Genomic DNA, 23,899 nt, shown 5'->3' with positions numbered 1-23,899 from the left:
AACACGCCGGCACCAACTTAGTGTGAGTCACAGAGGAATTTCCCTGACATATTTTTAACCAAAGACAGTCTTTCTTACTTCCTCTCTTGGAGATGTTCAGCATCAAGCAATCTAGGTCATGTGCACCAAGGCCTATGAGTTTCGGATCCACTGAAGACACACCTTAACCAACATTATCAATCATCTGAATATGTATAAATCTGTCATCACTTGTTTTACTATGATTATGGAGTGTTTTAGTCGGGCAATTATTATAATTTAATTTAATATTAAAATTAAGAAATGTGTATGTCTGAAATGAGAACTTAAAGCTGAAGTGGAGCAAATATGATTAAAAAAAATATTTTTATAAAATGGTCAGTATATCCTGACAGTAGTACATGAGACAGGTAATCTGAAAGAAATGTGTCTCATGTGTCTCTGTGTCCTCCGGTGCTCCTACTGGCATCTGCAAGATTTCACAGACTGGAGGAAAACAACCAATCAGAGCTGAGCTGGAGTCTGCCGTCTCTGAGCAGCTGTCAATCACCCACAAACTCCGATCAAATGGTCAATCTAGGCAGCGCTGATCAAATATGAATCAATATTCTGTTACTCAAATGCCTATTTTTAGCCTCAAATCTTTTCAGAAACATCTTGTAGTGTACTGTTTAGCTGTAAAATAAGAAAATGTGTGACCCGGCAGGCATGTTGAGATCAGTTGAGGAAATACCAAGCACCGCTCACCAGCCAGAGCCAATAGGAACGCTCTCTCTCTGGAATGACCTGTGATTGGTCAAAGTCTCCCGTCACCGACTAGATTTTTTTAAAACCTGAAAACAGAGCCATGAGGAGATGCAGAAGTCTAGTTTTCTCTCAGAACACTTGAATTACAATATGCTGAAAGGTTATTATGGATTTTTTGCCCAATGATGCCAAAAACATTCTGCATACTGCAGGTTTACTAGTAGATTTTTGGTCTTAATCTTTTTCCAGACCTGACATACGCTAACTTCAAAGGTTTGCAAATGTATGTCTTCTTGTTAGTCTGACAGATGGACAAGACAGATGACTGCCTGGATTTGAAGAAGAGGAGATAATAAAATACCAGCAGCTTCTGTGTTTGATATTTTTTCTGTTAGTCTTTATGTCTTTTTTATACTAATATGAGTAGGAGAACAGAATGGAAGTGTGTGTGTGCATGTGTGTGTTGGGGATGTGCAACTGTGTGCGATTACAGGCTGAAGGGCAATGAGTTGAGGTGGTGTTTGATGCTAGTCTCAGTGGCAGGCTTCAAACAAACTGTCGCTCTGCTTCTGTCTAAGGCAATGCACACACACACACACACACACACAAACACACACGTCCACCCACACATACATACATACATATATAACAGTATGCACACACACAATGACACCCTGTAGCTCTCCTGCTCTGCTTCTCTAACTCGCACAGGGATTTCTAGCAGCAACAGGGCCGGCCGTATAAAACTCTGAGCCCGCTGCGTTGTGTGAAACACACACAGTCAAAGCACACACACACAACAAAGAGGCCAAATCAGGTTCATCATAAACACCAGTTTGCACAAAACTAATTTCCTGTGGAACAAACACACAAAAGAGCACTGGAAAGTAACTGCCACACATGTACAGACACACATACACTTATGGTATGCTTATGGAACAACTGTGTGTAATCCTACATACCCTCAAGAGTGCTAAGTAAATAGATAAAGAAGCAAGTGTATTCTCCTTCTCACGTACACACATTTAAACAGCAGCCGCAGTAGCTTGGGGATCTTGCTCTTTCCTTTACAGAGGGTCATTTCCTTAAACTGATTTATCACCAGTGTTGCACAAGGCATTCGATTACCGGTAGCCCTGAGCATGACTGCGAGTGTGTGAGCCCTTTGTAAGAGAGTGACCAACTGAGCTTCTGCGATGGCGTCTCTGTGTGTGTTTGCTTGTGTGTATCAGAGGGCCGTAGGCTCCGGCGATTAAGATCAGTATAGTGGTTAGATATGTGATCTGAGGGATGGTACTTCAGAGCTGAGAACAAAGCAGATGCTATTCCAAAAAAGAAACTGTGCGGGGCCAATGAGGAAGCCCTGGGGGACCCCTCAACAATGCTAGCTTTAGAGCAGCTATCGTAGCTGGCCAAATATATTACAGCCAACAGTTAAAACCTAATGCGCTGCCAAGAAAATCTGCTGCGCTATTATTGCCATATTTAACCATCTGTGTGCAGTGCATTCTAATATCATAGTTTTGGGGTTTTGTCCAAATTTCTAATTCACAAAGTTGAACATTTTACAGCCGAGATGTGACAAGGAGTTGATATTTCTGGCAGAAACTATCAGGGGCTTTTGGTGTTATTGTTGTGTGTGTGTGTGTGTGTGTGGGGCAAACAGAGAACGGTGATGAATAAAGAAAGAAAAGGAATGATAAAGCGGAGCGGAATTAAAAGATAAACGGAGACAAAGACTGCAAGATCATACAAGAGACAAAGATCAAGTGGGAACTTTTAGAAGTGGGAGAGATATGGAGAAAGATCATTTGAAAAGTAAGGAGAGGAGAAGAGCAAGATAAAGTTGAAGAAACCAAAAGAGGAGAGGGAAAGAGGAGATGGGCGAGGAGAAGGGCGAGGTGGTCAGCATATTAAGAGTCAAGGCATCTCATTCACTGCTCAATAGTGACTACAAAAGTACACACAAGACAAACAAGAAAAAAACTATGTAGCGTCAGATGTACATAACACATACCTTCACAGCACTGATGGCACTCAGTCCAACTGCTGCCAGAGCCCCTTAAAAATACTTCACTAAGAAAAGCCAAGGCCAAAGCTACCATCGTAATGTTCTGGAGCTACAGATTAGCCACAGTGACACATAAAACCTGAATGAAAAAGCCAAGTGGTCAGACAAGAAGCAACAAGAACGAGAAGTCATCCAGAAAAAACGTTTGTGAGTCACTCGGCAAAGCATTTCAAATCCTGCTGGCGTACAGTAAGTCTGTGTGATTTATTAAAAAAATTTATCGACATTAAACTGAAATTGCTTTGCTAATATTATCATTATATTGTTTATTATATAAATAGAATTAAGGACAGTTTTAAGTCTTGTTTATTAGAATAATTTGAAATTTAAATCTAATTACTTTCGTCAACATGTTTATTCAACTTTTTATTTAACTTCTGACAAGACTTGTATTACAGAGGAGATACAATATATTTTATTAATTATATAAACAAGTGTAAAATGTGTTTATAATGAGGGATCCCATGGGATAAAATTAATGATTGCAAATAAAATTGCAAATGTACCTGTAATAAGAAAACTATTAATATACAGTGTTAAGCTTATTTAACAGTGAAATGAAATTAATTAATAAATATATTTATTTTACCAAAGCAAATCAAATGAGCAATAGACCTACAGTATAGTACCTAACTAACCTGTTGGACCCATATTTGATTTACATATTGTTAAGTATTATTGAGCTCCTTTCATGAGTGATTTGATTATATATTTTTTTTAATGTTAGACTGCAATCATTTTGTTTCAAAAGCAGAACAAATTTGTTGAATTAATTTAATGAAACATCGTTTTACAGGAGAAGAAACTATCATTTTAAAATGCTGCTCCACGTACTGGATTGTGCAATATATGAGTTTCTATCTTTTAAATGGTTTCCAGTAGATATTAATAAGTCATATGAAATATATAAATTAAATAACACACTTTTTGGAGCTGATTATGTTCTTTATTGTATTTAGTTTCTGCACAATTCTTATACCATCACCTGGATTCTAGTATTTAGTAAAGTATTACACCGAAATTATTCTAAATTAACTTCTTCTGTCCAGTCAACCTTCTTAGACTGATAATAATATCTTCAAAAATGGAATGCAATCATTAATAAATTAATTATAAAGAAAAATAACAGAAGCATTTTTGCTGAAGGAGAGCAACGCTTGATTTTAACAAATCTATTTTTACCAATACGAGATACCTATGTTATAGTCAGTCATAAAATGTATTAACAGAAGGTAAAAGAAAATAGATACTTGAAAACACAGACACCACTGTGTCAGAAATTAAAGTCCATTATATCAAAAACAGACCGCATAAATAAGCAATCCCCTCAGTTAAGTCTTATCAGCAATTATTTCTCAAGAACTCGGAGCCTTGAAACTGCTGCTACGATGGTTGCAACTGTGCTTGGCAGCAACTGGCTGCCTTCAACCGGCTCCAGCACGACAGCGCGAGCACATAAACATGTATGAAGTTCAGAAATATGAACCCATTCGGTCTATCTTCAACAAATATTTGTGTTTTATTGCACTTATTGAACCCGGTACATCTGAAATAGCTTAAGGCCTCAAACCAGCCAAATTCTTATAAAGGAATCTTCTGTCAGTTTCACTCCATTTTCATCAGACCTCGGTTTGCGCTTTGGCAGCGGGAGCTGAGCCAAGCACATTTCTCTGAGTCATCAGAGTGGGGGGGGGGGGGGGGGGGGGGGGGAGGAGGAGGAGGAGAAAGAGGAGGAGGAGGAGAAGAAGAAAGGGGAGGAGGAGGAGAAGCAGGAGGTGGCAAGTCTGGAGTTTCCCTCTCGCTGTTGCAGGCGAAGGCCTACACTGAGCAGCAACAAGCTGAGAAAACCGTGCTCTATTGTTTCAGGCCCGCTGGCAAAGTGAGCCTTCCTGAAACTCAGCAAACAACTATCACACACACATGAGGGAGACCTGCCAAAACACTGCTCACTGAGAGACCTGCCAAAATGGAAGAAAGCTGTTGTGTGAAAAGTTTACTTTCGTAGAATCTGTTGTTTTCTTTGCCTGGAAGCCGGACAAAAAATACTTCACATGCAATCTTACAAAAAAAACACTAAATCGATGAGAGAGAGTGGTATGAAAGGTTCTTTGACTGAAATTAAGAAATAACCTATATTAAAGCAGACGTCTGTTACTTTGAGCAAATATGATAAAAAAGTTATTTTTATAAAAGTGTCACTATATCCTGACAGTAGTGCATGAGGCAGGTAGTCTGTGAAAAAAAATCCTCAGCGCTGCCTAGTTTGACAGTTTCATCGGAGTTCACGAGATTCGCTAGCAGTGATTGACAGTTGCTTTAGAGACTCCTCGGCTCTGATTGGTTGTTTTCCTTCAGGCGCAGTCAAAATTTGCAAATGCCATTAGGAGCACAGGAGGAAGCAGAGGAACATGTTTTTTTTCACAGATTATCTCTCTCATGCACTATTGTCAGGATATAGCGACAGTTTCATATAAATTAAATTTTGTCATATTTGCTCAAAGTGACAAACTGCAGCTTTAATCAAAGCGTCTTTAAGGTTTGGTTATAATTGTGTTGCGTCAGTGTAGCAGTCAAAGAGGGGAGATGGTGCGTTTGACAACCTAAAATAAATCAATCCTCAAATGAATAGCTCTAAGTAAGCAAATGACGGCTTTAAAAGGACTTTGTGGTCACATTATGACACTTGTCCCATTAAACTGCATACTTTGTGGCTAACATATGTAATTTAAGTGATCCCTGTAACAGCTGGCAGCATCCCAGATTACTACTAGAGGCGGGACCCGGCAGCAGTAGGTGCTACTTGGAAAAAAGGAAATAGACAATTGCCGTCACATGATTGACCACGGTTTTCTAAGAAGCGACTGAACATTGCCCACTTTCTACGAATCATCACATCTTAATTTAGAATAATTTTCAACATGAGAAGTTATACTGATTGTAGCAGCATGTGATTACGTAGACGCCCTGAAAGAAACTAAACCGTCTGACAGCTTGGCATTTTCGTACCAGCTGAAAGCGTAAGACACTACTTATGTGGCTCAAAGTGATGAATGACAATGAGGTTGTGATGTAAGAGGGAGCTTCAGTCATGGCGGCGGACTTATTGCCCCCGGTGTCTGGCAATAGGTGGAAGGTGGACGAAAAGACAAATGAATGACATGACAGGAACTGCAGCCGCTTTGAAGTACAATCCTTCATTTCTCTTCTTGGGCTTTGTTCAAACAGCGTGCAGGTTCTCACGTCCTCCCGGACCTGTCAGGCAGCTCCACTGTTTGTTTTCCACTCCAACGTGGGGACGGATTTGGACAAGGGTGACAGCGGAGTCTATTTTCTCCACCTGGAAGCTTGGAATGGAGGGGAGGGAAACTCAAGACTGGTTTTACCCGCTTCCTGGAAACGGTAAAGCAAGCAAGAGGCCCTGCTGTCAGGGAAAGGGGTAGAGGGAGACTGTGTGACAACGAGTGCGCAGGGAGAGACTGAAACCTCTGGTCAACAGATAAGCAATATGTGTGAATGCGAGAGTGGGAGTGTTTATGTGCCTGTGTAGGAGAAAATGATATAATGGTATAGAGCATGTGCTCCAGCCAGAAGATCTGCTGATGCCCATGAAGATCTGTTTACAGTGAGTGCCCCTGATGACCCCCCAGAGGATGCAGGAATCACTGCCAACGCGCACACAAACCCACACGGTCACACACATCATCCAGGCCACATATCTCAGCAGACATAGATACATGGGTGTCTAAGGGCACCTGTTAGAAACATCCGGAAGGCTAGATTCCAGACAAAGCATGCATCCCTGTCGTGGCCATAACGACCCGGCCTGAAGGTAGGTGTTAGTGGACACTTGGTAGGGGAGAAGGAGCTCCTCAAATCCAGCAGACGATGGAGCCCTGCACACAACGATTTGCAACTGAATTGCAATTGGAGGCCAACAAGGAGTGCGAGAGTGGGAGTTTAAAGGCTTGTTGCAAGGCCCGAAGGTAGAGAGACTGGAGAGAGAGTGAGGTTTGTGAGAGGAGAGACAGAGGACAGCAACAACAGCAAAGGGTTGAAGAATAAAGACAGAGCAGTGGGCAACCTCCAGGTCTGAAAAGTGAAGCCAGTGCTGAAGTGCCTTAAACTTGCATTCTTTCTAATAGCCAGCAGGGGGCGACTCCTCTGGTTGCAAAAAGAAGTCTGATTGATTAGAAGTCTATGTTCTTTTGTCAGTCTGTCTGTCTGTCTGTCTCCGCTTCCCCCATTTCATTGCCCCAGACAGTGCTGCACTAATAATAATTACTGTTGAATGAGTAATGAATAATGTTGTGTGATTATTCCTTATTTCATGGGATATTTGGGGATTTATAGTTTATCATTAAATACTTATATTAAAACAAAACAAAGCATTCAAATACTGATTTGGAGGTCAATGCTCGAAACTTCGAAGCATTGGGGTCAGCCCTGATTAATATCCTCACCTTTCTCCCCCTTTTCCTCCCTGCCCTCCACAGATCAGCCCTGCTGTGCTTTTCACATTTGCACATGATGGCCAGGTTTTAAGCCTGCCTGTTACATTTCAGTGGTTGACACACATGGACGTGCAGTGCACGCCCGCTGACTCACCAACCTGCTCGTCTGTCACTGTGATTAAGTGTGATCAATGCTGCGCAGCAACCATGGCTGCGCTAATGTACAATAATATGGCCTGTTCAAAAGGAGCAGGCTGTGATGAATAAGGTGGCTGAGACAAAGAGAAAGTCACAGATAAACTTAACATAGGCTCTAAATTATAGGGCGTTGCTTTGATGCTATATAATGAACACGGTCAAGGTCCAAAACGTTTATATGTGGTGTGTAGGCACACCAAAATGCACTCGACATATACACTGAGTGTAGAAATGTAGGAAACAACAGAAGCAGAGAGTTTAACTGCCCTGATGAGTGTGTATGGAAATATACTGTACTGTAGGGTGTACATATGTGAGTGTATGGGAACAGTGTCTGTGAGTGTGACCACAGGGACAGAGATGGAGAAAGAAAGAAAGAAAGAGAGAGGAGAGCAAAAGTGGGACAGACAGCAGCGACACAAGCTCTTAACTCCATCCTCCCCTCGTTTTCCTCTCTGTTTTGCCACCGAGGGGAAGCAAAGGAGGTCACCCACTCCTACGAGCACTCAATCAACCTGCGCCGGTGACCTTGCTCGTCCTGGATACAGTGCCCGCTCCCTCTGTTTGTCTGCCTGCTAAGCTGCCATCTCTCTGCAGCCGGTGCCAGGTTACACCGCCAGGAGCACAGAGGTGGCGTTCCACCAGATGCACACTTTTCTGCCCGCGCCGCCGTTGCCAACATTTCAACTGCAGACGGCTCTGTTTTACGTTAACGCATCGTGTTAAGAGAGGTCTTTGACAGGGATCATGACAAAACGTGCCCAGGTTAATTAGTATGTGGGGGATCTTCTCCACTCTTTATATGCGATGGTGGTGAAGTACTGCTGGGAAGTGATTCATTCATTATGAAGGGATGGTTTTGCCAAAGTGAAATTGAATGAATGAGTGACATGTATATTAAGCATCATGTGAAGACGCCATTCGGGAAATCTTGTAAATTACACATGCTGTCACATTCAGTGATTGATAACCGATAATCTGCTGTGACCCGTGAGAAAATTACACAACGGAAACAATTTCTCCTTAACTATCAATTATTTTCATTTCTTATTAATCTGTCAGATATTTTCATGATTAATCGGTTGGTACATACGACATTAAATACAGGGCTGAAACTAACAGTTATTTTCACTATCAATTAATATGCAATTATTTCTCGATTAATCAATTGGACTATAAAATGTTTGAAAATAGTTAAAATGCCTGTGAAAATTGTTTTTATTGCATTTATATTTTTGCTAAACAAATCCAAAGATACTATATATTAGGGCTGCAACTAACGATTATTTTCATTGTCGATTAATCTGATTATTTTCTTAATTAATCGATTAGTTGTTTGGTCTATAAAATGTCAGAAAATGGTGAAAAATGTCAATTAGTGTTTCCCAAAGCCCAAGATGATGTCCTCAAATGTCTTGTTTTGTCCACAACTCAAAGATATTCAGAAAATTTGGACTTTTCCTTCTTAAAAAAAACAAAACACTCAAATGGATTAATCCATTATTAGAATAGAATAGTTGGCGATTAATTAATAGTTGACAACTAATCAATTCATTGTTGCAGCTTTACTTTATACTAGATACTGTGACATAAAACAGAGAGAAGCAGAAACTCCTGCCACCTTGGTTTATCAAACAAGTGGCGATTAATTTTCTGCTGATCAACTAATCAATTAATTGTTTTAGCTCCAATCAGAAAATAGTGAAAATGCCCATCACAATTTCAGTATATTCAAATACCTTGTTTTATATAAAACAACAGTCAAACCCCCCCAAAAGTATTAAGCAAATAATTATAAAGACTATGGCATTTTTGCTTGAAAACGATTATCAAAATAGTTGCAGATTAATTTCCTGTGGATCAACTAATTGATTAATCAACTAATTGTTTCAGCCCTAATCAAAATCATCTCATTGGTATACTCCTCTATATGTCATGCTGAAAGAAGTGACTCCTAAAAAGAGTCAAATTTAATAAAACAAACACATGTTGTGTGCCAACAGAATGACATGGCAGCTTTACTTTTGGAGAAAGTGTCACCACCGAATCCTGGCAGCATCCCAACACAGCAGATGGCCAAAAAACATTCCCATGCCGCCACCCACGATTTGACTTTGGACCATGAGTTAAAAAGTGTTTTCCAATGTAGATAAAGCGTAGGGAGAAGGCAATTACCCACTACTGTAATAATGGAGGAAACAGCTGAACTCCTCCGCCAGCTACTGCTGAGGTGCAAATTAACACACAAGGCCGCAGATGTCTCTATCAGCTGTGACAGTCCGGTCACATTCCTTTGTTATGGGCTGTCGGACGGGCCTTCCCCTACGGAAAGTTAGTTATAGCTGTGGATACAGCTGCAAAGATGGCTCCGCTGACCACAGCTACAAAAGGCATGGAAAGACAACACATGGGCCGAGACAGACGAGACAGGAGGGAGGGGCGGATAAAAGGTTACGTTTTTCTGAATGGATGGCAGGAGAGCTGAAGATCCCCGGACGTGGTCATGTATTAGCCTGCTCAGTTCGTAGATTGTGTGTGTGTGTGTGTGTGTGTGTGAGAGAGTGAGAAAAGGGGAGAGGCAGACAGAGATAGGAAAGTGAATGTAATTCATCTTTAAAAGGGCAGATTCCTGGGTGATGTATGGTGTGCAGAGTGCGAGTGTGTGTGTTTGTGTATTGTAGAAATGGGCGTGGGAGGTGTGAGCTAGCTAGCAACAACTCCTCTTATCGCTCCGCAGAGCAATGTGGAGAATGAGGATTCTGGGTTCAGCCCTGCCGATCAAAGACACACAGAGAGGCTGATATACACCCCTCCCTCCCCTTCCCTTTCCAGCTCCACACACACAGAGTTACAAGCTCAGCAAATAGCATGTAGGCTAATGCTATGAGCAATCACTCTACAGAGGGAGTTTAGCTTAATATGTGAGTTGGACATTTGTAATGAAGAATACCACCTGTTTTAGCTTCTGCTGAGTCCTGAGTACTGTACAGTATATTGAACAGTTAGTTCTCTGCATCTCACATTGGACTGCGCAGGATTAGAGCTCAACTAACAATCACTTTCCTTAATGATTAATCTACTTTTTTGAGTAATCAATAACTTGTTTAGCCTATAAAATGTCAGAAAATAGTAAAAAATGGCCATCATAATTTCCAGGAGCCCAAGTTTATGTGTTCAAATGGCATTTTCTGTCAGACCAATGGTCAAAAACATAAAGATACTCAATAATGATATAAAATTGAGAAAAGCAGCAAATCCTCACATTGAAGAAGCTGGAACCAGAGAATAATTAATTATCAAAATAGTTTGCAATTCATAAAAAAAAAAGAAAAAATTCTCTGATTCCGGCTTCTTAAATGTGAATATGTTTCTTTACTCCTCTATGACAGTAAACTGAATATCTTTGTCTAATGTTAATGCATAGCAATTAAGTTTGTCAAAGTTAACGCGATAATAAAGCGTTAACGCAAATTTGTTTCAACACCACTAATTTCTTTAACGCAACTTGTGATTTTTAGGTTGTAGCGGGCTCAGTTTTAAAGCTAGAGTGGAGATGACATGGTACTAACCATGTCATACTAGCTTGTCTGGAAGGAGGCTATATAACGATCCAAACTTGCGCTAAATTTTGGCGAATGTGAATGAAAACGGGTTCTATAGCTAGACAGACATGCCCACTTTATGATAATAAGATGCAGTTTGGGGCAAGTCATAGTCAAGTCAGCACACTGACACACTGACAGCTGTTGGGCTGCAGTTTGACATGTTATGATTTGAGCATATTTTTATGCTAAATGCAGTACCTGTGAGGGTTTCTGGACAATATTTGTCATTGTTTTGTGTTGTTAATTGATTTCCAATAATAAATATATACATACACACTCCCATGTTGGTAAGAGTATTAAATACTTGACAAATCTCCCTCTAAGGTACATTTTGAGCAGATGAAAAATGTGTGATTAATTTGCGATTGATCGCAATTAACTATGGACAATCATACGATTAATCGCAATTAAATATTTGACAGCCCTAATAGCATTGCATTTTATGCCCACTGAGGTTCTAAATATTCATTTTAAATGGGGTTGGAGCGGAGCGTTTGGCCACAGCATCATGCAGAAAGAGACACTATAGTCCCAGGTTGCCTGATGAGTTATGTATTATACAAATGAGTTGTAAATTTGTAACTCCGACTGCAGCACTTTACACTCATCTGTAATTCAGATGCAGGTCTAATCACAATAACTGTGTGCAGGGAACCAGGAATCTGACACTACATGACTGCCTGTGTGGGTGTGCATGCGTATGAGAAAGGTGTGAGAGAGATCCAGTGTGTTTTTATGCATATTAAGTCCCTATAGAGTCACGCTTCTGCTCCTCAGACTAACAGTACGTCTGCGTGTTAATTCAATAAAGGAACAGCAGCGGAGTGCAACTACTTCTTTCACTCACTCCGCTCTGCTTTCCCACCTATCCGTCTGCTTTATCCTCCCTCCGTTGTCTCCCTCTCAAACGCACGTCCATCTACTTGTGTTCATTCCTTCCCTTTCTCTCCACACCCTCTCTTACTGTATGCGCTCCCTCCCTATTCCTCTCCTCCTTCTTTTTCTCCATTTATCTCTCCGTTCATCTGTCACAGCCTCCTCCTCCTCCTCCTTCCCATTTCTCTCACCCTCCCTCCCTTCCGTCTCTGTTCTTGTATGTGAGTGGTGGGTCTGCGGGGTCCTTGTTATCCAGCACCTATCCAGACATCCCTCAGCTGGGTAGCCAGACAGCCAGACAGAATGACAAAAGACGTCCAGAGAGGAGGAAAGACTGACAGCTCGGCAGTTACTGCAGCAAGACTGACAGGCAAAAAAAAAAATGCATGTGGACGGGAGACGTCCAGAGAGGCAGCACTGAGACACCCAGGCGAGTAGTTTGACAAGAAGATAGAGAGGCTGTCATAGAGACTACCAAACAGGTAGGAAGACAGATATAGGCAGGCAAGTAGGAGGCAGACAGGTAGGCAGCCAGACAAGCAGGTCGTCACAGGCCGATGCGTAGCTCGCTACGAGCCCAGCATCCCAACAGGCCAGAGGGTCAGTGGCTGCATGGCTGATAAACACTGCCTCTGTCTGGGCCTGGTACGGTACTACAGGCGTTAAATGATGCCTGCATGGAGACCAATAACCCTTTAATCTCTGCGTGTTCACCCAATGACTCAAAAGAAGACGTTATCGCCTCCTAAAACCCCAAGTAAGGCTTTGGGTAAGGATATTGGAGGAATGGAGTATCAAATAGAGTTCAACTCAACACAGAACATTCAAATATTAGTAAATTTGAGATGTAAATTACACAGTTTTAGCACACCAACTGGTTCATTGTAGAGCTGTAATGTTTAAGCGATTAATCGATTAGTTGATCAACAGAAAACTAATCTGTAATAATTTTGATAATCAAATTGTCCTTTAGGTATTCCGGTTCTTCTTGTGAGTATTTGTTGGTTTTCTTCTAACAAAATGAATATCGTTGGATTTTGGACTGTTGGCCTGACAAAACAAGCTCAATGTCAATTCGGGTATAAAGGAACTGTGATGGACATTCATCAGTATTTATTGACATATTATAGGCAAAACAAATTAATAGATTAAACTGACTATGAAAGCAAAAAAAAATCCTAGAATTACCGCATCTGGATTGTTTGCCTCTGCCAACAAGGCAAGTTGCAGTTTACATGGCTCTGTCCAAAATGTCATCACTTCATCATTTTATCCTCCTCAAGATTTGTGTAAAATTGTCATATATAGCATATGAATGCTTGACTATGCTATGGCCGAAAACCTGTTCTGTGAGGTCACAGTGACCTTTGACCACCAAATTCTAATCAGGTCATCCTTAAGTCCAAGTGGACGTTTGTGCAAAATTTGAAGGAATTCCCTCCAGGTGTTCCTGAGATATCGCATCCACAAGAATGGTACGGACAGACAACACGAAAACATAATGCAAGAATAATCTTTCAATCTCAAAAAAAGTCCAGTTTAAGTATAGACTGAATGGACTATGAACTAATCACAGTCCCAGTGGATTCCTATACTAAGACCTCGAAGAGGAACGGCAGTCAATTTAAAATGAAAATATTACTCCTATGTTGCAAAGAACGCCACAACAAGAAGATGTATCAACCAAACTGGCTTTCTATGTAAAAGGAGACCAACTATACACACAAATTCTTAAATACTCTTTCGCATAAAATGTACCCATAATTCTGGAAAATGATCCCGGCATTGTCCTTTTATTCTTTTAATTCACTGTTGAAACGTCTGTGTTAATGTGATGTTAAACATTCAAGGATGGTACAACCTTCTCTATATTAGAGACAGTTGTGAGTGTCCACAAACTGGGCTGTCATTGACCATAGCTGAAATATGTTGCTTTAATCCAAGTCAGGAGGAAGATGTTAAAGCATATGTATTTCCTTAACTGTACCCTAATAAAAACCATCATGTTACAACAAGAATGTCATAGAATAGTATTAGAGTGACACGCAGGAAGTGAATTTACTAGACCCAGGCTTGTAGCCCTGGTGCAGTGCTCTAGTTTCACCATATGGTGAAGATTTTAGTCCGGGCAAACGCCCTCTGATTCCAATCACTCTGACTCTGCAAAATCTGTTGCCCTTCCTCTGTTCAACAGATGTGGCGACGGCTTCTTTCAGAAGAATCCACCCAAAAACACTATGTTACAACTTAATTACAGCGCCCCAAGTTCTACAATATATACACCAATAAACTTGCTCAGGGTTAAGGCCCACAGATGATGTAGTGTGTAAGCTAACCTACTTGGAAGAACAGTCGGGAGCATTGCAGACCCTTTTTTTTGTTTCATCACAAAGTTACGAAACAGTGAGCCTGGTCATCAGGCTGCCGTAACCTCTACAGTCACGGCTGCCAGATATTTCCACAGGCTCTGGTCCGTCACCCAGATCCCTTCACCCTGGCTGTCTTCCCACTGGGTCAAGTCACAATGACAGGAAACCACGAACCGTCTTCTTTGGGAGCGATACAATTGGCTTTACAGAACCTCAGAGAAATCAATGTGTTCACATCCTCACAGCCTAAAAACAAATCATGAAATACGACCCACCATTTCCAGAAAGTTTGGAGGATTTAAAATGCCAAGGAATCATTAAATTTACTGCTGCCAAATTTCTGTGAGAAACAAAAATCCCAAATTAAATAACACTGGCATGGATCTAGCCTGCCTGAGGCACATTTTCCAAAAAGGGGCCTTGTAGTTTCCATCTTTTACCAATTTTCCCTAGTGGACTGCAGTTAATTGTTCCAATTTACCAGAACCCCTAACCCCCAAAACAGGCAATTTATGTTTTCGTACTGGTTAGCTCTGGCTGTGGTTAGCTAACCACAGGCATCTTTCTGTACTTGCCAACGTACTGTTAAAAGATCAATCTGGAGAAGCATGGGAAAAGACCGGACACACTGAGGAGAGATGAAAAAGCTATGACTGGAGGTGAGTCACAGAGGAGAAACACAGCTAAGCGCCTGTCTGAACTGGGTGTGCAATATATCATGCACTGCAGGAGGTCATTTAAAGGAGGAGGAGGAGGAGGAGGAGGAAGAAGGGGAACAGGATCCTATTGATACAACACATATTACTTGATGTTTGAATGGAAGAATGTGAAGGAACAAAGGATATGTTTTGAGGGTCATTCCCCCAATGGTGACCTAATGCACCCTGCATCAATACAGACCTCTGGATTAGGAGGACTGACCCATATTATTATAAAATACCATATGTAGAGCAGTTGGTTACATTTTGGTTTCGTTTCTTAGTTCCTATACATGCTAAACCGAAACTTAAACAGTTTAGGATACCCAAGCTCAAATCTAATAACTTGTTTGAACTGCCATCAGACAGTCATCCGTCATCCATCCATATATATTACTGATATTCTATATTCATGTATTGTCAACAAATCCCATGAAAAGACCAAAACCAACAATGTGTTAGTACTAGGGGTGGGAATCACTAGAAGACCCACGATATGATATTATCACGATACTTAAGTCACGATACGATCTTATAGCGATCTTAAACATTTTGCGATATACTGAGTATTGCGATAAGATTTGATATTGCGATATATTGCCTTTTTTAAACTGCAAATTATGTAGTTTATCAACATCTGTTTTATCTAAAGAGATACAGTTTTCACTCTGTTCATCTCAGGTTTTCATTCACACATCTTGAGGTCAGAGGGACCCCTTTGAAAATGGCCATGCCAGTTTTTCCTCGCCAAAATTTTGCGTAACTTTGGAGCGCTACTTATCGTTCTTCCTGACAAGCTAACATGACATGGTTGGTACCAACTGATTCCTTGAGCCCGCTACAACCTCTGAAAGACAGAATAGCAAACGTCAGATTGTTTAGAGGTTAATAGTTTATATAATAAAAGATTGATACTTGATGTCTGTGTATCAATACAATACTGTATTGATACAATATGTATTGATCCCCCCCCACCCCACCATCCCTAGTTAGAAGGTCTCTCAATACTTCCTGACTCCCCGGCCCTGTCTGTGGCACTCTGCCCCAATGCCCATTGGTTCCAAATGAAGTTGTATATCTTAAAAAAAGGGTCAAAAATATATAGATTAATTTAAAAAAAAGGCTCAGTAATTTCCTTAAATAGCTGGGCACTGTAGTTTTTAGCAAATGTTGCTTTAACAAGAAATAATAGTGATTTTGTTGGGGACTATTTTAAGCGGGGGATAAATATACATCTGGTTCTCTAGTGAGTATTAACATCAGCAGGATGGTTCATGTGGGATTGACTCCTGATAAACTACAGTGGTTGTTTTCATCGAACTGAAGGAACATGCTGTAGTGCACAGGTGTGGCTCACTGGTGTTTTTAATAGTATTTGGACAACAGACAATACTTGGTAGGATTAGTTTACATTAAAAGAAAAATCTACTGCACAATATTACCATTTAAGTTGACCTGAAGTTACCACTTGTACCTACAAGTAGGCCGAGCATTTGGTTGCAGCTTCCACGTGGAAGCACAGGAAGGATTAGCGATTTAGGAGAGCAGGTTTCGAACTATGGTGACAAATGTCCATCCACTACCGCAATGTGTTTGCTTTGGTTGGCTGCCGGATGTTAAACTGACCACAATCCTCCTTCCTGCCTCCTCCTGAGTCTCTTCCTGTGCCAGGCTAACAAACCATTATGCTGCCAGATCAATCAAGATGCTGAATGCTAAATGACTGGTCATACTGCAACCAGATGAAATAACTGGTGATGATTCACATCTGAGAAATGCAGTGCTAAAAAGGCCTGGAGCCGATTTCCCAAAGTCATCTCAGCACTGAGAAATGAAACTTGTATTATCATCAAAGTCTATCTGGCTATCAATACAATCAAACATTGTGGGTGATCAGTTTACTACAGATACTCTAATAATGTAGTTATGTAGTTAACTTCAGTTAAAACATGAACTACAAGCAATGAGCTGAACTTGACCCATACAGTAACTGCAGTGCGGACGTAGGAGGGCAAGCAGTCTGCTTATTTGTCCAAACGCAGGATGTGGAGAAAGGGTCCATTGAGACATATAGGGGAATTAATCACTCACCAGGATTACAACATGTATGAGACACGCTATTTCTTAACAATGCAACTCTGATACCACCCCCACAAAATTATAATGCAAGACTATTACAGCTAGTGCAGCATTAAAGGGGAAATTCACCCTAAAGACAACTTTTTTAAAACAAATGATTCTGTTTTAGTAAAGATTTGTGAATGTGAGGCAGCCTCTCACAAAGCTAAATGTGAGAGTATGTGAGCTGCTCCTATGACAATGAATAACAGATGGGTTTCGTGAACAGATTCTTAGTGTTGAGGGTAACTTTAAATGAGTGAAAAGCATTTGCTCTTAACAAAATAGGTCACACGGATGTGAAAACAGCAACAGTGTATCACTTCCCGTCAAAGAAGCAGCTACAAGACTTAATCTCATGATGACATGACAAATACGATTTTGGGTTTTCTGGTTTCTGGGTTAGGGAGAGAGTTCTTCATGCTCACAGTTATTTAGTAAACTGTCTAAGATCAAACAAATAGCATATATGAATTCCGCTTTGGAGTGGATTTTCACTTTAGGGCATGCCAAGTTTGCAAAGAATGATCATCGGTAGGGTAAATTAACAATGACATTCAGCGTGGGTCAGCTTCCTGGAAACTAAAGACAGAGATAAACCATCCATCCATTCTGTAAACTACTTATCCCGTTCAGGGGTGGATGGGCTGAAGGCTTCCCCTGCATGTACTGATCGAGAGGCAGGATTCACCCTTGACACCATTACCAACAGTTCTCCTATGAACATTTCAACAGGATTTAAACACAAAGTGCTCAGTGACCTTTCAATCCCCATCGTAAGTGTCTGCAAACAGAAAAGTGCGACATCATCTTCCCCTATCATCACCACTCCTCCAGTCACATTTGCCCCTTGCAGCACACCAACAATAAAATTCACATAGATGCCTGGGGAACATCAAAAGCTACTTCATGTCTTTGATAGTGAACGGTCTGATGCTGTATACTTTTGAAGAAAAAGAAAAAACCCCAGAGCTCTACTTAGAATTCAACTACAAAGTCTCATCAGAGCGCACGACTGTAGGTTTCACCAGAGATTATGACCTCAATCTATTATTGACATGGCGTCTGTGGACATGAATGATTTAGCACTATTAGATGACATTAATCAGCTTAGTAACAATGCCATCTTTAGTTGCATTCTGAACGAAACACCGGGGGGAAATGGGGTCTGAACAGTGTGCAAGTAAATGCTTGTGTCTCCCAAGTCCTTGGGAATGAACCCACTGAACTCCCAAAGGTGTGTGGAATAACTGAGAGAAAGCACAATCTGACGCCAACACTCCCATCTAGTGGCCGAAACCTGTCATCACATTCTAAAATCTCCATAAAATGAAACCAGTATGATTTAAACTATGCAACATGATGTTGGTTTATGCAGTGAAATGGAAGTGAGAGATCTGAACAGAGGAGGACCTACTGTTCCTGGAAAGCCCTGCTACTCAGGTGAACCTCCACTTTGACTACAGCGGTGACTAGAGGAGATAAACATGCACGGTTTGGCCACAAGGTAGAAGAAAATTTGATTTATTGTGGTTGTGAAAAATGAAAATGAAAGTCTGAAAGGGGCAGAGAACAATTTGTTGTTGGTACATTAACAAACCATAATTTCTTGGGTTTGGTTGGCTGCCCCCAAATTTAAATACTTCATGTACTTGATGTGAACGTGCAATTTATAAACAATAGAATTGATAGCTCCAAAGAGCAACTTATTAAGACAACAGTGTTCCCATTTCAGGCATTTTAAAACATAAAAAACCTTTACATAAAACCCATTATTTCAGTTTTTTGGTATACTAGCAAAATGATGAAGATATTAAATAGAAGAACAGTAAATGCATGACCATTTTCAATAACAACAGTCACTGAAGCGGTACAACAGCAAAGTATGGTAGTTTATCTAAAATCATTCTTTAAGATCACTAACAAATTAATATGTTGCAATATAAAATCTGAATATAAAATATAAAACCAAACCTACAATAAAAAAACAACCTGAAAGCAACCTAGGCTCCACCCTACTATCTATTTGACCCTTTGATTTTGAAGCTTTGCATAGATGCTAACCTAGAGTAAGTTTTACATTTAATTTAACTTCCGCTAATGTTTTGGATGAGGAAAATAAGACAGATGCTGACTAAACAAATATTCTAAGCATAGGGTACTATCCAGAATCCCCAAATCTGCACAACGCCAATAGGGGCTAACTAGATTCACAGCACAACTCATGAACATTGATTTCTACCAAATCTCTAACATAACAGCATACGTCTGGCTTACTCGTCAGCGTCTGCGTACTGGTCTGGCTCGGAGGGAATGCTGTAGCAGGACCATCGGACTCGGCGTTGGTGGTGCACGGCTGGGCTATAATTGGCTGTCACCGGCAGGTCAACGGTGTCCCTTTGCTTAAGCGTCAAATCCCGCAAAGAGAAATGGAGCACATCTTCTGGACCTGGAGGAGTGACAGAATACCAGTAAAACATGGCCTGACCTGAAACCTAAGAACAGCTTTGAAACCCAACCTCAACCTGAGTAGAAATGGCTTGTTGTGAGATAAACCTTGAAAAAAACTGAAATTGGCTATACACATTTTTAGTTTCCTTCATTTGAGCGCAGTGGTAACAACACTACTGTAATTATCCTTACTGCAAAATAGGTTATTGTTCATTCATATTACTTAAAAAACAAGTATATATACTAACTAGTGTATGTATTTCAGGCACCAGCATATGGTATCAATACAGTGCTGTGGAGGGGCAAATTGTAATATTGAAATATTTTTTCTTTACCGTAGGGGCCGACGCCAAAACACATCTTTTCCCAGTCAGTCAGTTTGACCTCTTGGATCTCACTTTCCCAGTCTTCCTCCTCTGGTGGCGGCAACAGTGGGAGTGTAGGGTACTCCGGACAGACGACTTCAGTGTTTCTATAAAAAGTTGGCAGACTGATAGGTCTGAAACTAACTTAAACATTCCACAATCAGGCAAATTTCTATATACTTCTTTTTACTTTTCCATATACATATACTATTTTTGATTATCTGACGCTGTGGTCGCTTTTACAAGAGTAGTTTATTTGCCTTCCTGCCGTGAGTTAGATGAAAAGACTGATACCACTGTCATATCTGTTCATTGGCTGCAGCTGGTTACCTTAGCTTGGCATAGAGACTGAAAACAGTTTGCGTAATCCAAACAATAACCGAAGTGTATACACAACAATTTGTGGTTATACAGGAGGTTATGTGCGGCAACACTGTTCCCTTAAGACAGTAGAAATCCACCAAAAACACTCTGGAGTTGCATTTTTCACATCCTGTATAATACATTTTTGTAGTCGCCTGTCTGACGGAGCAGAAACATTTCCATTTAAACCAATGCAATTGTCTACACCCGCCTTGTGACAGCTTACATACAGGGGAGATTGAACTGACAGGTGTGAGTAACTAACTCTGCATGAATGAATGATTTATTCAAAGGTAGGTGGCGCACCTCTTCTTGCGTCTGAATTTCTCCCTTCTCTTGTTCTTTGCTGCTGCTGACAGGTTGTGCCGTGGTGCCATTTGTTCAGATTTACACGGCGGAGCAACAGTGTCTAGACTGGCGGCCCCATTCACTGAGACACCACCTGGAGTGCCTGCGCTGCGGACCCCGCCAGCTGCTGAGGCATCAGTGACATCTGAAATCGTGCTCCCATGTTTCCTGCGTGTCCTTTGGGGCGCTGCTTTCGTGCTCTTGCCCTTGTACCCATGGTTAATATAACCATTAACCATGCATTGCGGTTTGGTACCATTCGGTGTGCCAGCTGGTGTGCTCTCACTGGTTCTAGTGGCAGCAGCTGGCCAGCCATTGTGAGCAACGGCTCCATTAACCAAACCAGTGCCCGGGACCTGATCGTTGGCTTTACAGGTGCTGTGATGCGTCCATCCTCTTCTGCCCTCATAGCTCAAACCATTCTGAGGCATCACGTCACCTGTAATATAGAGTCAGAGGGTTTGATGTAAGTGCAAAGAATGAAAGAAAACAACTTGATAATAATCAAAAATCTAACAGAAATAAACGTATACAGAAAATGTACATATCAATTATTTTATATATTCGTGAAAATATTATATTTAGTAACTAGTGGATGTATTGTCATGACATTTGGTACATTTATGGTAACCAGAAGATGACTTTGGTGATCCTCTGACCTAGGCCCCTTTGCACATCATTATTGATCATTTTTCATGTACCTGTCAAAAATAATATACAAATAATAAAACCAGTACATGTAACTTTATATTTATATATGAAGTTACATATTTATATTTAAAATCTGTTGCAAAATAATAATTTTAATTTTAAGCGTCTTTGAGATCACTAAAAAGCGCTATATAAATCTAATATATTATTATTATTATTAAAATGTACTAGTGTGCAATTTGAATTTCTTTACATATACATCCAAATTTATCCAAAATATGCCCTTGAAAAACTTGTCAATAGAGTGGCAAAGCGGGAGTATTAATGTTGGGGCATCTTTCATTTTCTACATAGACATGAATGACATGAATGTTTGATGACTTGCAGTTAGAGTACTCCGAAGGATTGGATGAGCATGAAATTCTCCAAGATGAGCAACTGCACTAGAAAATATGTGGTTTGTTGATAAAATAAAAAGTAGGGAAGAATACATCCAACAGTTTAAATAATTTGAATTCTGAGTCAATGTTAGTATTCAGCAATCTCATAGCATCTCCATGGCAACAGTGGAACAAAGAACTCTTCGAAACGAAACTGAAATAATTAAAACTGATAGCCATAACATAAACCTATGGTGTCATTATCTTATCAACCCTCTGAAACCCCGCAGGATTGCAGGCAATCCCAACCGACTTTACTGTCTTTCAGAGGCTGTAGTAGGTTTAATTTTAGAGCTAGAGTGAAGTTACAGATATCATATGAAACTAGAAAACCTAAGGAATCCATTGGAATTTGCCGCGAGGGACGATAAGAAACGCTCCAAAGTTGTGCTAAATTTTGACGAGGAAAAACTGGCATGGCCATTTTCAAAGGGGTCCCTTGACCTCTGACCTCAAGACATGTGACTGAAAATGGGTTCTATTGGTACCCATTTGTCTCTCCTTTACAGACATGCCCACTTTATAATAATCACATGCAGTTTTGGGCAAAGACCATGCAGTTATTTTAATGCAGTATAAATGTGTTATTTGTGCCTATTCTAAAAACGATGTGTTTGAATATTTCTGCATACTGGGGTCCCTAAACAGTCTTAGACTTACATAAATTGCCAATCACTGTAAAGCTGAGACTTGTGTGGCTCCAATGAGCTCAATTGTTGTATCGTGTGATGATGTTAGTCCCCATAGTAGCTATTTTATTGTATTGGAACAATTTTTTTAAAAATCTGACCTCGCTGTATAAAATGACCTGAGGTGACCTCTAGGATAATCACAGCCTCATGAAACTTTACAGCCACAAACTAGAGACGTAGAGCCTTCAGAGGATGGATGGCTTTCCTAGGTAGAGTGACAATAAGGGGGTTTCTGAGCAATTTCCAGAACAGAAGTGCTCTCCAACTAATCGCCGAAAAATGCAATTCTTGCAGAAATCTCAAAATGTCAAAACTTTTTGATACCAAATCCCAGCATGGCTTTTTCTATCGTGTTCCTCAAGGTCTTGGTGTCTTAATGTGGCATTTTTGAGGGATTATTGATCATTTGTATCAATTCTCTAGTGGTCATTGAGGATATCAGTAAATATCCTTCCCTTCATACTGAGAGTATATTACTGTGTCCAACATTTTTACAAGTTTTGCAACTTAGCTACCTCTATTTATAAAATTAAGTCTGGTACACAAATGTACTTTTAGAGTGAATTAGCATCTGATATATTGGCACATTTATGATGATAAATTGACTTAATTGTGAAGCTGACCCTGAAGCCTAGTATGACTATTTAATCCCCCTAAATTAACCTTTTCTAAAAGTTACTGATATGATCTTTAGTCTTTTTTCACTATCTGGTCCTGCCTTGATGCACCAACTGTTTGATACTAAAGTTAATAAGCAATCAAACTCACTCTGTGACGTTTTCTCCCTAAACTTCATGTTTGGTAAATTAAGATTAGAGTTAATCATAATAATAATAGCTTATCTTTCAGTAGTACTCATCCCCAGCACCATGAAGACAAACTAAGTTAAGCTACTTTAGCTCTGAGCTAGCTGACAGCTAGCCTGTAGCTAACTAGCTGCTACAGGCTAGCAAACATTAGCTCATTAGCTAACTGACCGTTGGGATTAACCGTTACTTTCTAACCGTTACTGACTAACCGTTACTGTCTGACCGTTACTGACTAACCGTTACTGTTTGACCGTTACTGACTAACCGTTACTGTTTGACCGTTACTGTCTAACCGTTACTGACTAACCGTTACTGTTTGACCGTTACTGTCTAACCGTTACTGACTAACCGTTACTGTTTGTCAGTTAGCTTTATGTGTTTACCATCAGGAAAAGAAAACAATCCAGTCAACAAACTACTGCTCAGGGAAACTCACAGTAAAAGTGTTAAATGTAAAATAAATCCCATAATTTAACTCTAATTCCTAACTTTAGCCAGCTACCTCTTCTTACCTGTCCTGTAGCCTGAGGCACGCAGCACACCTGCCAGATGGTCCACACTAATGGGACGAACCGGAAGCGAAGTCGGTAGGTATCACCCGGAAAGTCAGGTTTTTATAAACAGTTTAAAATGTTTGAAATGAAAGCTATAGTCTGTATAGTCTGAGT

At 40.4% G+C, this 23,899-nt stretch overlaps 1 protein-coding gene across 2 annotated transcripts; it reads right to left on the bottom strand.

Moving 5' to 3' along the window:
- Positions 1–18,620: 18,620 nt before the first annotated feature.
- LOC141764829 (uncharacterized) lies at positions 18,621–23,899 on the bottom strand. 2 transcript variants are annotated; one of them, XM_074630452.1, is made up of 4 exons: positions 23,744–23,899; positions 20,598–21,078; positions 19,899–20,035; positions 18,621–19,561 (listed from the first exon to the last, which is right to left on the bottom strand). In XM_074630452.1, the coding sequence occupies exons 2-4, from the start codon at positions 21,068–21,070 to the stop codon at positions 19,386–19,388; spliced, it is 786 nt and encodes a 261-aa protein (XP_074486553.1). In that variant the 5' UTR covers positions 21,071–21,078; positions 23,744–23,899; the 3' UTR covers positions 18,621–19,385. The 2 variants fall into 2 exon arrangements, with proteins under 2 accessions (XP_074486553.1, XP_074486552.1); XM_074630451.1 differs by lacking the exon at positions 23,744–23,899 and adding an exon at positions 23,191–23,353.

This window comes from Sebastes fasciatus, chromosome 3 (genome assembly GCF_043250625.1).
Source record: "Sebastes fasciatus isolate fSebFas1 chromosome 3, fSebFas1.pri, whole genome shotgun sequence".
Lineage (NCBI taxonomy): Eukaryota > Metazoa > Chordata > Actinopteri > Perciformes > Sebastidae > Sebastes > Sebastes fasciatus.
The sequence above is the reverse complement of the archived record's forward strand: the minus strand, read 5'-3'. Positions and strand labels throughout refer to the sequence as shown.

Excerpts from the sequence above, each read along its gene's own strand:
- LOC141764829 (XM_074630451.1), bottom strand. The coding sequence starts at position 23,248 with ATGATTAACTCTAATCTTAATTTACCAAACATGAAGTTTAGGGAGAAA. Across the intron at positions 20,036-20,597 it reads AAATTCAGACGCAAGAAGAG|AAACACTGAAGTCGTCTGTC; the intron begins GTGCGCCACCTA and ends AACTTTTTATAG. Across the intron at positions 19,562-19,898 it reads TTTTGGCGTCGGCCCCTACG|GTCCAGAAGATGTGCTCCAT; the intron begins GTAAAGAAAAAA and ends TCACTCCTCCAG.